Consider the following 15,038-nt stretch of genomic DNA (forward strand, 5'->3'; position numbering starts at 1 on the left):
TCTCCCTTTTGTTTATTGTTTTGTTTTATTTGTTTACTTTGCCCTGCCTCTTTTTCCTGGATCCTATTCAGTCAAGAGTTAGACTGCCAGGATTGATCCTTTGTCAGTGAGGTTTTATTCCCTACTTTCCATTTCTTGTTGTGTGTGGGGTTTTTTTGTTGTTGTTGTTTTATTTTTCTTGGAGATTTTCTTAATTATAGCCTTCTAAACTTTCTTTTTCACTTTTTGGTTTGAAATTTTTTGAATATTTTGTATTTTTTATTTCCAAAATCTCTTCCTTAATCTTTGAGCTTTTCCATAGCATCTTGTTCTTGTTTTATGCATTATCTCTATTATTGTCTCCAAGGACATTAATTAGAATTGTTTTAACATTGTCTTTTTCTCTGTCAAGATCTCTGCATCCTTTGGGTTTATTTCTTCCCTTTGTCTATTTTCCACTCTCTTTTTCATGTGGGAGACTTTCTGTAAGTAACTAACAATCCTTGGTCCTAGGTGAGGCAATAGCAAAGTCAGATTCTCTGGGTGGATCTCATTGACCAGCACACTTGGCTTTCAGATGAACCAGAGAAGAACCTGACTACTTTGCAGGATGACATACAAATAACGGTATTTTCCCTTTGGGAGGGGATTTCATTTCTTCCAGGACAGTCCCTCGATATTACTTACTCTTAGTATGAACATCAGACGTTGTGTTGCCTGGGAGTGAAGAGCAATGGGCAAGGGGACTTGATTGTTCTGGATTTTGAGTTTAAAAGAATCTTTAAGCTATTTTTAGCTCGATATCTCACCCTGCCCTTTGCCATGTTTTGAGCTTCTCCTTGGTTATATGAGGGCAAATCTGTTTCTCACTCATCCTTATCTCTTTACAAATGCAGAATGCATTTTAATCTATGGTTTTCTTTGGCCCACTTATCTGTAACCACTTCTCAATATGCTTGTATTTTCCAGAAATTAGTTTAAATTTCTCCCCCACTCCACTCACTAATATCTTTTCACATTTTCTTTTTTAGCCTTATCAACATATACCTTATTTTAAATTCTTTTGCCATCATTACAGCAGAATGTCTAGAGGAAGAGGAAATAAAACGTGTGTAGATATACCCAGAAGTCATAGCTCTTCCTTTCAAAGGTGTTATGATTTTGGCTGATATTTTTATTTCTCTTGGAATTTCAGTAGGAACACTTAATTCTGGGTATACTTTTAATATATTGTTGAGAGAGAGTTTTGAAAAAGTCCTCTACCACCATCTTAAATATTAAGGCAATCAGAAAAGATTCTGCCTGGTCAAAGTCTCATTTAAACTTTAACATAGTAAGAAATAGCTTTCCATCAGTGGTAGAGTAGGAGAACTATGCTCTGAACTAGAATGGGACTGTCTTTATCTGGTCAGCTTCATTTATTGTCTCTGCTGATACACTAATCAGGGCAGCAGTTCTGGAACATGGAACCAGTTGGACCAGCTAAGAGTTTTACAAAACCTACCAGGGAGCCATCACAGAAAACTTCAGGTCCCTTAGAAGTTATGTGTAGAATTTCAGTGGATCTACCTTCATAATTTTTCATTTGTTCTTCAAACCATTGACTTGTCCTTTTGTTTTGAAACAGAATCATATGTCTCTCTATATCAAAGAATCTTGCTTTTTTAACCTGACATAGGCATTACATGGAACCCCTGAAGTTATAATACTGTGAAAATAAGAGTGGTAAGGCTACAGTGGAAGAATCAACAGAGCCATACTTTGATGTCCTGGCTGAGACTTTAGTATGACATTGGGGAGGGGCAGGCAGCAGGGGCAGAGAACATGATGAGTTGATTATTTTTAGTAAAATTTTTCCATGTGTACCTGACTTACATTCATGCTAACAAAATTAACTTTCTACATGGAATTATTCCTATGCTCTAGAAATGTGAAATTTAAATAGTTGTTCTACTGATGTCCCAACTTCAATAGTGTAGAAAGCAGCCTGTGTTCTTCATGAGCAATAGATAAGTAGTGATCATTTGCTACTAAGTGGAATTTAAACCAACAAAAAGTTGATACTTATTTTACATCATTTTAAACATTTAAGGTTGGAAGATAAAGCACACTTATCAGGTAAGCTAATAATGGAAAATAAAGTAGAAGTGTGTCAACTTCCAAGTCTCCGTTTCTTAAAAGACAGTATCACCAACTGGCTAAGACTAATTCCACTTCTGAAATGAAGATCATCTTCCAATTGACAGCTTAGTTTATTACTCAGCTACCCTCCTGGAACTCATAGTGTTTAGAGGGGAGTGAAAAGCTAATGATTATGCATTAGGGTGTGATATATACACAGTAAGAGAGGCATATTGAAAAGTATCATATAGTAGAGCACAAGCTTTCCAGTCAACCAAGACCTGGGCTTGAATCCTGGCTCTGTCATCTGATACATTTATAATCTTGAGCAAATCTTGAGAAACCAATGCTCAAAATATATTAAAGAAAATCAAATAAGGCAAGACATCTACCCTTAAGGAACTTATAGGAGAGGCAGACAAATCATTAAGAAGAAAAGGTGATGATTGCTATGGTGGAAGAATGTACAGGGTGCTATGGGGTAGAGAAAGGGGCATCTAAATCAGATGAAAGGTCAGTGAAATCTTACAGAGATGTGAGCTTTGAAAGACAAAGATGGTGTAGGGACCAGAATTCCAGGCAGAAGCTGTGTCATAGAAGGTCGTGTATGTGCACAAGGCTGTATTACTTCTTGTAGACATGGAAAGCTAAGGAAAAGTTTTAAATAGGGGAGTCAGGTTTTCAAACCAGGATTTTTGATAGAGCAATTGAGGAGTTGCAATGTGGAGGATGAAGAGGAGCAGGTGAGACTTGCAGTAGGCAGATTGATGAGTAACAAGTACTCCAGTTGAGAAAAGGTATAATGAATACACAGAATGCCAGGTAAAGATGATGAGGGGTTGAGGCTACAATGACCAACTTGTCCTAGTTTGCCTAGGACTGTCCTGTTTTTAAAAAAACTGAAAGTCCCATGCCCCGGGAAACCTTTCAGTTCCTGCAAAGCAAGATGGTGGATCAGCCCATCTGAGTCTCTGAAGGTAGGAGTGAAATGGATGGGGACACTGATCCAAGTCATATTCAGATGGTAAAATCTATAAGACTCATAACTAGTTGGATGGTGTCAGGGTGGTGACAGAAATGGAGAAGTTGAAGACACTAATCAGGTTTCTAAGTTGGTTGCTGGAGTAGCGAGTTGTACCATCATCTGAGAGAGATTGAATCACTGTGTGTAAATTCTTTCAAATCATGGACTTTTACCTCTACTTTATAGTCCTAGTCAATAGTGCCTCTTTTGCACATGTATTATTCATGGCAGTTCCCTCCCTTAATTCTACAATTTTGATTGATTTGCAATTTAGATCTGAAAAAAAAATAATACAAAGCAATCTTTTAGTGGCTCTATCTTTTGTTAGTGCAGTAACATGGAAATATGTAGCAGTACCCAGGCCATGTGTCCAGGCTGGAGGCAATCTCCTTATCTAAAAAACAGGTGCTGGTGTTTGTACTTTTTAGGTTGTTCTTAGTAGAAAGGACTGAATTTTATAGTCGGTCTCCTAGAGAGAGTTTATCTGTTTTAAATACTTCACAACCCCTAGTCTTTGGATTTGATTCCCTAAATGTGTCAAAAACAAATACATTTCAGGCTACCATTCTTATGAAATAAATTTTAAATGATGCCATTTAGAAAAGTCAGGGGAGACATAAAAGTAGCTATTCAGCTCATTTTTAAGTTTTCAACTGGATATTTCATATTTATGTTGTTTTCTTATTCTCTGAATGATGGATAACATTCCTTGATTCTTTTCCAAACCAGCTTGATTGTACAAGCTACAGATAAAGGTATACCCAGGCTTTCTGGTACAACTGTGATCAAGATACAAGTGACTGATACAAATGACAATGCCCCGGCTTTTCTCCCCTCTGAAGCAGTGGAAGTTGCAGAAAGTAAGTGTGGTGATTTGAAATATCAAACTTGTATAATATCATCTACCATTTTTTCAGCTGGGTGCTATGTGAAATATAAGTACTAATCCTCAACAACCACATAACATAAATAGTTTTTATCTTCATTTTACAGAATAGAAAATGGAGGGTCACAAGTTAAATATCAAATGTCAAAGAAGTTAAAAGTTAAAGTTGGGATTTGCATTCAAACCAGCAGGAGGCTGGTTTCCCAAGGTCAAACCACCATTCCACACAGCTTCTTTATGTGTATGGACATTGCTTAAAAGTGAAATCTCTATGAAGAGCATCTTTTGTTGACTGCGTTGCTCACCATAAAGCTCCCCTGAGAGGCAGTGATGTTCTTAGACTAATAACTCTATTAGTCTTTGTGTTGCTGAACTCAGGTCTGGCTGTTCACCACTCGAAAGCCAAACTCAAGAGGCAAGTGTTGGTAGAAAGGAAAGGCTGATTTTTTTCAGGAGGCCAGTAATTGGGAGGGGAAAACATACTTGTGTCCAAAGGCCAATTCCCCACTGCTGATCAGGGGGCAAGAGCTTCTAAAGGGGAGTTTCATGGGTGTATAGCCAGAGGGAGGGGGCTATGAGCAGAAGAGCACAGTCAGCTCTGAGGATCAAGTTGAAATTTGTCATGTGGTGGTCTGATCAGCATCATCTTGATTGCTTTAAGCCCAGTTAATCTTCAATTCCAGGGTCGGTTTGTTCCCATTTCTTTAAGGCTGATTCTCAGAATTGTGGCAGCTTATGTCATGGCTACAGCCTGGCCATCATATAGTTAACTTCTTGATCTGGTAGAGGTTTCAGTATCTACAAAACAGCTCAAAGAATATGGCCCAGAATATTATCTATAGCCCTTGAGGAGGAGCTAAAGGTCCTTGACCATGCTTAATGACTAAACTATTATGATTTTGTCCTGTTTGACTACTTTTCTTTTGTTTCTGTATTTCCTCACTTCTCTGATTAAATTTATTCTTTTATTTTTTTCATTTTTTGGTCATGCCACGAGGCTTGTGGGATCTTAATTTCCCTACCAGGAATTGAACCCAGGCCCTCAGCAGTGAAAGCATGGAGTCCTAACCACTGGACCACCAGGGAATTCCCTAAATCTATTCTTTGACTAAAATTTTTCTACAGACAAAAGAAAGGGGGAGGACATGGTGGGGAATCTGTCCCAGGAAAGCCCTGTAAGGTTCTGCTCAGTTTTATTTGTAGTACACTAATGACAAGTAATAAGTGAAGGGAGTTGGATGTTCCTCGCACAGAGTTATCATTTTCCTCTAGTGTAAACTAAACTTCAACCTTTGCAGAAAAATTTTACCACATTAATGGTAGAGGTTGAAAATACAAAGTTTTACATTATATTCTGATTAGCCTTAATTGTTTGGGTCTCTGGGTTATATGAAGACTCCATAGTCTGTGATCTCAAAGTTGTTTGTGGTCAATGGCTGTACTGGTAAAACCCAACCCAACTTTTTATAGTTGAAGTTGCAAATAGTGGCCCTTCACTATCCTCTCTCCTTTCATTCTTAATATCCAACTTCTTCCTAAAATGTGCTTAACACTTTGTTATGTTCACTTTCCAAACAAATTATAAACATTACTGCTTGCAGAGGGCTATATTCCAGAAATTTTTATATATAAGGATATCTACAAATATTTTTAAAAATCTAAAATACTCTGCCAATAAAAAATTGTCTAGTTTCGCCTCTCACCAGTTGGATATATTTTTCCCAGCTTTTACTGAAGGTAAGAGTACATGCACTGGAATCAAAATGCAGCAATGTGCCCAGGATAAATATATCACAAGAACAAGCTGTATAAATCAAAACATACCGAAAGGGGTCAAGTGTGGTTGGTGTATGTCAAGAATGTTCAAATTTGAAACATGAAAATTATGAGTCTCCCACACAGTGGAACTATTCTGAATGCCTTGGCATCTTCTTTCCACCTGCACCATACCTGTCAGCTCCAAAACAAAGTCCCTGTCTTGACAGTTTAGGCTAGAGAACATATATGACATGTGAGACATTTACCATGTCATCTATTTGTGATTTTTTTTGGTGAATAATATTACATATCTGTTTTCATCACTAGTATGATGTACACTTTCTATAGTCTTTATAATTTTGAGAGTCAGATTTTAAGAGAAGGAAGCAGTGTATGCCACTCAAAAGAAATAATTTTATAAAAATGAATATAAGGAACTAAGTATCTATTTCTAACTTTAGCATCCAAATATTTTCATTTAAATCTTGCCTACTTTTCATAAATTTATGTTTTGTATTAATGTTTTGAGTAATAACCTTCTTCCCACCCACATCCCCATTAATATATGGTTTTGATATAGAAACTATATAGTACAAATAAGTGGCTTAGAATGTTTCTTGGTGCTGGAATTGTGTTATAAACATATGATGAAAAGTGTAATATAAAAATTGAATATACCCTACTTCCTCAATTCCATACTCACTGGTAAATTTTCACTTTTATTGGGCTCATAAATTCTTCAGAGTTTTTGTTCAGTTCATAACGAGTCTTGTATGAGAAATCATGCCAATAAATAGCAAATCATGTTGGACTTAAAATCAAAATGCTTGGATTGAACTGTTAAAGAAAAATATTTCAAAGGATGACTTTTAATGGAGACTGACAGTGGTCATGACTATTTCAGATTCTTTGCCTGGTGTAATTGTGACTCAGATATCAGTTCATGATGTGGATTTGAATCCAGCTTTCATCTTCAGTTTCATCAAAGAGAGTAATCCTGGAACTAAGTTCGCTATTGATCGGAACACTGGGGTAGTGGTGCTAGTGAAAACACTGGACTTTGAAGAAGCTACTGAATATGAGCTGCATATCCAAATTTCAGATTTGGTGTACCACACAGAAGGGACACTCATCGTCCATGTGCTGGACGTCAATGATAACCCACCAGTATTTTCTCAAGATTCTTACCAGGTAGAGAACTTAAGAAATGTTGAAACTTGAAAGAATAGGGAATAATTTTGACACTAATTTAGACAAACAGACAGTATTCACTGCTTTTACTGCCTAAGTTGTTGCTGAGAGTTTTATATTTAATATTATGGAAGATAGAAGTACATATGGAATTGAATATCATATTCAATTCAATTTCTTAGGTATGTATCACAAATCATCATATGAAAGTATGTCACCATTTTTCTAGTTTTTAGGGATTGGGATCCAGTTGTTCATAATAATTGGGACTTGCCTAATATTTGCAAAGCCACAAATAAGACAATAAGGTAGTTTGGATTATCTGCAGTTAATTTGAGAAAACCTTTTCTTTCCTAGGCATGTATTTTTGAATATATTGATTAACATTTTGCAGAAACAAATCATGAACAAAGCTCTACAGTGTAAACTGTAGATTTTAGAGCATAGTATATGTTTATAGAAGTAAGGACAATGATAACATTCACCTAAGTACTTGGATATGGGCTCCAGGACTCTTGAATGTAACAAATGCAAGGTTTACCTGTAAACACAGGAGAGAAACTAACAAATGCAAGGTTTACCTATAAACACAGGAGAGAAGCTAACCTAAGTAATGATCTTCTGTGAAGGCTTGTTAAATAATACAATGCTCATAATTATAAAATGTACAGTATAATAATACATTAGTAAATGCATTAGCTGTCCTCTACCACACAGAAATAATTTTTAGAAGGAAAATTTTTCATAATAAAAATCAAAACTGAATGAAAAATTTTAAAAGTTTTTGTTTTTCTGAATTCTGGAACTGCTAATACAATCTTCTTAATATGTTCACTCTATAAATTAATCTGCCTAAAAAAGTCAGGTTCTCTATCTTTTCTATAAGCAAAATGAATAAAAGGGCCTCAGGTTCTGACCCTGCTTATAAAAATAGCTACAACCTTTAAGCACAGTGCCCATCTCCCTCTTCTCCCCTCAGGTCACCATTTCCGAATCGGTGCCTGTGGGGCACGCAGTGCTGACCGTGGTGGCTACAGATGTGGAAAGCAACGAGAACATTTCTTACAGGATCCTTTCTTCTTCTAAGGCATTTTCAATTGATCCTACAAATGGTGAGTTATTTATAGTGGCTTTAGCATTCATAGGTTTGAGTTACAGGGTGGAAGCCTGAAATAATCCTTTCCAAATGTGCCACCTCCATCCCCACACGCTGGTACCAAAGACACCACCTTCTTATTTCTCTTCAAGTCAAATGCTGTGGTAGCAGATTCTGGTGCTATTTCTCTTCTCCAACATCTCAATGGCTGGAAAGCAAAAGGAACTGATTAAATGCTGGCAAATGCACAGAAGTTCAGAGACCTCAGTATAGTAAATACCAGCTCATCCAGCCAACCAAGCACAGTTGAAGTAATTAGCCCAGGCCTCAACAAGAATCAAAATGAAGTCAAAGAGGTTCATTTAGAACTGAAGACTTCATGTTACCAGACTTTAGAAGCTTTTTTTCCAAGCCAAGTACAAGAAGTTCAGTAACAGCATCACATATTCAACAAGGACCAAAAAAAAAAAAAAAAAAAACCAAAAAAAAAAAAGGAAAATTATTTGAGCATCTCTACTAAGTGAAAACAATTGAGGATGTTCTGGTTTCTTTGATGTCTCCCAAGGCTCCTCATTTTGTTATCAGAGATCAAGACATTTGTGGTTGTGAAATACATTCAGGTAAGGATTTCAGGTTAGAAAAGTAAAGCATTGTATAGAGAAAATTTAACAGCAAGTAGACATTAAAAGCTAAATTTGATAAAGATGAATAATTAGCAAAGTGTTGTCCCTAGCAGAGCACATGCTAGAAAAGAACAGGGCTGGGACATGTTACACTGTGTGTTCCCCATCTCCACCCACCACTGCGTTGTTTCACAAGTGAGGGCTGACTTATAAGTCAAACTCTGGATGATCGATGTTAATTAGGTTTACTCTGCTGATCACTTTGCAGTTACACAAATATCGAATCATTATTTTGTACACCTGAAACTAATATAATGTTATATGTCAATTATATTCTCAATTTTAAAAAGTTAACCTCAGGATTACCTGAAGGGAGAATTTAGTCACAAAATACCAGTATGAGGCCCTCAGAGTATGGTAACGGGGAGAAGTAGGTAATGTTGCCACACAGCCTGTAGATGAATGATTACTGGGTGGACTCGAACATGTCAAGAATTTGGCTTTCCTCTCTCTCTCTGTCTCGCTCTCTCTGCCACAGCAAATTGCAGTGTGACGTCGTCCCTCTGAGCACTCGATCCTGGCAACACTTTTGCTTGATATGCATTATCAACAGACTTTGCATTGATTAGAATGTTTTTAAAATCTTGAATATTATCAGGTCAACTGAGTTCATGGTGGGACCCAAACTGAAATGTGGCATTTAAAAGATACCATTTTGTATTCTTTCTTTGTGACCATACTTAAGACACATTTTCCTTAGAAAAACATCATTACATACATACTTATAAAAATTATATATTTCTATATTTAAGATGATAAAACGTATTACACATATTTCATCAATAGGGGAAAAATCCACTTGCTGAATTAAACAAGAGCTTTAGGAAAAGCATCTCTAGAATTCACGCAATAGTTGTAAGTCTGCATTATCATATTTACTACTTTCATTTGACTAGCATGAGTGCCATCCAGCATTTCCAGAGTAAATATCTTTATGCCAGAATGTCTCTATACATGTGTCTATGCGTAGTAGAATGGGGTATAAGTTATTCAAATAAGAATACATTTTCTTTAAAAAGTAATAATGGAACAATTTACTATATAAAAATAAAATGTTTAAAAACTTGTGGCAAAGTCATCTTCAAGCAGCACACATATTTAATAGCGTGAATGCCATGAATATTATTTCTGAATCTTAAGTGTTACAAAAGTATAAATGTAATAATCTAAATTTTCTATTTGGAGTTACCTTTGGTTGTAACTAACAGATATCTTTACATATTAGTAAATATTTGCTGACTAAGATGATCATGAAAATTTTACTTCACAAAATTGAAAGACTATGTCTTGTTTTTCAGGCACAGTATATACTATCAATCCTGTCTTACTTCTGGATAGAAAATCAACAATTCAATTTCTTGTTGAAGCCAGTGATGGTGGGATTCCTGACCTGAAGGCTGTTACCTTAGTGGAGATAGAAATACAAGATGTGAACAATTATGCCCCTGAGTTTGCAATAGAATATTATAATCTTAGCTTGAGTGAAGACACTCCAATTGGAAGCACACTTGTCACCTTTACAACTGTTGACCATGACTGGACCCATGAAAACACTCATGTTGAATATTCCATCATCAGTGGTAATTCACAGAACAATTTCTATGTGGAAACTAGTTTCATTCATTCAGAATATACTTACAAGCAAGTTGGTTACCTGGTGTTGATTCACAATCTGGACAGAGAAGCAACCGCCAGTCATAAGCTTGTCCTTCTGGCATCTGACCATGGCTGCCCTCCACTGAGTTCCTCAGCCACTGTGTCAATAGCAGTACTCGATGTGGATGATAACCCACCTGCATTCAGCAGTCTGGAATATCATGCCCACATCAAGGAAGGTACCCCTCGAGGGAGCCCCATCACTGTGGTCTCAGCAAGTGACTGTGATGTGGCTTCACATGCAGAAATCGTCTACCACCTAATCTCTGGAAATGAGAAGGGACATTTTCACTTAGAAGAAAAAACTGGAGTTCTTTATTTGATTAAACCTTTGGATTATGAAGAAACGATAAAATTTACTTTAACTCTCCAAGCTTCAGACAAAGAAAAGAAGCAGTTTTCTTTTGCAGTTGTGTTTGTCAATGTCCTGGATGATAATGACCATGCACCTCAGTTTATGTTCCCAAACTTGAACTGTGCTGTTCCTGAAAATCTTCCTGTTTTCTCCACCATATGTTCTGTAAATGCTTTGGATTTTGACACAGGTCCTTATGGAGACTTGACCTATTCTATAGTTTCACCCTGTTCTCTCCTTCATGAGATGCCACATGATCATGACCTCTTCCTCATTGACCCCTTATCAGGGGATATTCGTGCTCAGCAAGTCCTTGACTATGAACATGACAAAAAATACTGCCTCACAGTTCAGGCCAAAGACAAGGGTGACTCAACAGCCTCCTTAATGGTTTGGGTGGATATTGAAGGGATAGATGAGTTTGAACCCATTTTCACTCAGGATCAATATTTTTTCAACCTCCCAGAAAAGAGTAATGTAAGACAGTTGATTGGCAGAGTGGAAGCATCAGATGCAGATGCTGGTATTGATGGAGTTATTCTTTACTCCCTCGAAACTCCATCTCTCTTCTTTTCAGTAAATAAAACTAATGGAAATATTTATTTAAGTGGAGCCCTTCCCCTAATAAAAAGTCAAGTCAGCAAAGAAGACACCATCGAAATGAAAATAATTGCTCGTAGCCCCAAACCGGACTCCAAGTTTACATCTTGTACTGTTTTTGTGAATGTGTCTTTTTCCTTGGAAGGAAAACACTCCACAGAATCAGCTAGCAGCTTTTTGATCAGTCTCACTGTCTCCTTTTTAGTGTTTTTGTTACTTGTCTTCATTCTAATTGTACATATTTTAAGACATAAACAAAAAGATGCAATAAACAATTTTGAAGAAAAGAAAACATCATCATCCTTAGATATCAGTGTGAGACCGACCAGGGATGCCAGCACGCTGAAACCCTTCCAAAAAACTAATGAGAGTGATAATGAGGTAGTGCCCATGGACTCCATGCCTGAATGGTTGAGTTTAACAAGAATTATGGAGAAGGACATTGCACATCTGTACAGGCACTCAAACTCCAGTGGTCACTATTCTGTGGAAGGAGAAACTGCAGAAGATAAGGAAATCCAGAGGATAAATGAGCACCCTTACAGAAAGGACTCTGACTCAGCTCTGAGTGATCGGGAGTCCAGGATGCCAGACTCTGGCATTCCAAGGGAATCAGACCAGCTCTCTTGTTTGTCTGGGGAAACTGATGTGGCGGTCACTGCTGAAATAGCAGAAACCAGCCAAACATTTGAGGAAGGAGATCAAGGACAGGGCTGTGGCACTACCTATGTTCAAAATAACATCTTACTCCAGCCTCTAAAGAAGAGAGAGGGAAAAGTGGGCATCCTGGCTGATGTCAGAAAAGAGGCCATCTTTATTTCAGGTGATCAGGAAGCAGGATGCGCAGCTCTTTCAACCCAGAGAAACTCTGATCATGATGTAAGAGGCAACTATCACTGGGATTATCTCCTCAGTTGGGAACCCAAGTTCCAACCTCTTGCATCAGTATTTAATGATATTGCAAAACTAAAGGATGAGCACTTACATATGCCTGGCATTCCAAAGGAGAAGAAATCTTTTGTTTTTCCACCACCCTTGATAACAGCAGTAGCCCAGCCCGGAATTAAAGCAGTTCCACCAAGAATGCCAGCCATAACCCTGGGGCAGGGACTTCGGAAATACCCACACTCCCCCATTCGCTATCATCAAAGTCCTCTGCCGAAAGCCATGACGCCCAGTTTTTCTCCATCCCTTTCTCTGCTGACCACACAGACCCCTGCCATAACCCCGCTGCTGTCAGATGGAGAGTTATTAGGAACACATCTGAGTGGTACATGCCATGAACCTAAAGCAGCAGATGAAGCTCAAATATAAAACAATTGTGATGTCAAGCACCTGCTCTCCATTGGTCATGAATGATTGGACAAAACATTCCTAAGTGAGTTCCTTGAGATTGGGTTCATTTATCTATGAGTGAGGGATATAATTTAGTCTAGGTTTTTAGAACCCTCTCATTTAAGTTTGGAGAATTTGTTTCAGTCTTAATGAGAAGTTACCCTGTCTTTTAACCTTTATGTTTTGCTCTCAGGACTCAAGTTTGTATATATTAAGTAGTGTATATTCTGTCACACCTGGTCTTCTGTATGGTTAGATTTCCAAAGGACACAGTGAACTTGGCTGACTGCCAAAACGTTTATATGAAAATAAATGGAAATAAAGTATACTGTATTCTGGTCACTTTACTGCTGATGATTCTGCTATTTATAAAACAAATTAGTAAAGACTGAATAAAAAATGAGTGTAGGACAAAAAGTAGCAGAGAGGGGAAATTTGGAAGGATAAACAAGTTGTAAAGTGAAGCAGTTTTCTGCAGATCTGATATACTTGGAGATGCGTTTCCCCATTTTCCCCATAAGCCACACTTGGGGAGTTTAGCCATAATTTGAATTTACTATGGTGCCTTTTGGAAATCTAATGAGAAATTAAGAATGAAATTTGTCATACCTCTGTGCCAAATAAGAAAATTATTCTTGATTAAATGAACCAGAAATGCATGTTCTTAATGGAGAGCCAGTATTGATAAAAGCAATAATGTGTGGTTGGCTGCCACTGAAGACGTATTTCCTTGGCCTTCTTTACAAATAAAATGATTTTTTTTTCAATGCTCTGTCTTGTAACATGGTACGGGTACAGACACTAAACTCTGAAGATTAATTTGTGTATATTTCTTCATTTTATTTTCTTCTACATTCAGTAACTTTTGGTGAGAAATAATTTATCCACTCAATGTCAGTTTAAAAATTTTCACTCAGATAAAATTATGTTATTTGCTAATAATAAATTTCATAGAGTAACGTAGCAATATATTTTTAATGAAGATTTTTTTATATAAATACTCCTACTCTAAAAGTTAAGAATGGATGTCAGAAGTCTTTCTACCATTTGTTTATACTCTTATTTAGCTTCAACTGTCACTAGGCGGAACAGTTTGGCAACATGGTTAAAATAATTCTATTTTGTACAACTATGGTTTCAGAAATATAGTGGTACTGTGTGGTGCACATATATATATGTATATATATAATGCTATCTCCTTCTGTTTGGTGAGCCTGAGAATCTGTCAGAGATTCTTATCCCTTCCAAGAAAGCAGAGCACATCCTGATGAGGCTGGTCCAAAAGTCATCCATGGTAGGCAACGTGGCCAGGCTTTGGAGTAAGAGTTTAGGATTCTAATGTCGAGTCTAGAGGGCATCTGGTGTAGTTTTCTTAGTAGTTAGTGTGGGATTCAGCTATAGGAATGTTTCCTTTATGTTTTCTTTCAGTAGTCCTATCTGTAAATTTATGTGGGATGACTAATGTCTCTTTACTGAAAAACATTTTAGGATGCCATGTTTGATATCTAGTTTTGTAGATAAAGAATTCTAAGAGCTCCTATGCTGATTTTATCAAATATATATTAGAAACTGTATGAAACATGAAGGTTTTTGGAGAAGCCTGGAATCCTAGGGAAAGTGATTTAGGCATGGAACGCTTAAATATTAAAGGATGAATGCATGTTTCTCTTTTTCTTCATGGCATCCGGAGAAGAAGATTTCATGGTTTTTCTAAAAAAAATAATTATTATTACAGCGTTCCAATGTTTATTCTCTCTTTGATTTTCTTCGAAAGATTCCTTTGAGCATACGAAGAAATGCTATATTGATTTTCTTTTCTAATTATACATGGAAGTTTTGTTTTGCAACAGAATTATTTCTAGGAAGCAAGAACATTTTGTTGTTTTTAATTAAACAGGTTATTCATTACTTATGCTTAAAAAGCTATCTATCTAACTCTTCTCTAAGTTATTTGCCAGTGATTTTATTCCTCATTCTGGACACGATTCTGCATTTTTTTCTAGACATTTAATAAAAACAGAAGACATGAAGAATTTAGAGCTATTCCTTACCAACATCTAGTGGATTTTTAATTGATGACTTTATTAATACAGTATCCAAAGCCACACCACTGCCAAACGACTATTACAGTAGGGTTGAGAGTAAAAATGTGAACATGCTGGTTGAGTGTTTGCAGTAAATCATATGTCAGCCCTTTCAACTAGAGTGCTTTTTTCCTAAGTAAACAATATAATTTGTACAGTTTTCCTTCAAGTTTAATATTAACTTGCCTCATATGTTCTGTGTTACTTTGCTGATCTACACACCAGCTTTAGCACTCTGGAGGGGGTACAGAACTTGTTAGTGGAAAATCA

At 36.8% G+C, this 15,038-nt stretch overlaps 1 protein-coding gene across 1 annotated transcript in view; it reads left to right on the plus strand.

Annotated features, from left to right (window-relative positions):
• Positions 1-12,663, plus strand: part of DCHS2 (dachsous cadherin-related 2) — a gene marked incomplete at both ends in the record, with an annotated part of 285,527 nt that extends 272,864 nt beyond the window's left edge. The window contains 4 exons of the mRNA XM_082837826.1: positions 3,854-3,984; positions 6,673-6,959; positions 7,939-8,071; positions 10,037-12,663. Of these exons, the coding sequence (XP_082693952.1) occupies positions 3,854-3,984; positions 6,673-6,959; positions 7,939-8,071; positions 10,037-12,663 (3,178 nt within the window). The remainder of the gene's footprint in view (positions 1-3,853; positions 3,985-6,672; positions 6,960-7,938; positions 8,072-10,036) is intronic.
• Between the last annotated feature and the right edge of the window lie 2,375 nt (positions 12,664-15,038).

This window comes from Leucopleurus acutus (genome assembly GCF_964270905.1).
Source record: "Leucopleurus acutus genome assembly, chromosome: 4".
NCBI lineage: Eukaryota > Metazoa > Chordata > Mammalia > Artiodactyla > Delphinidae > Leucopleurus > Leucopleurus acutus.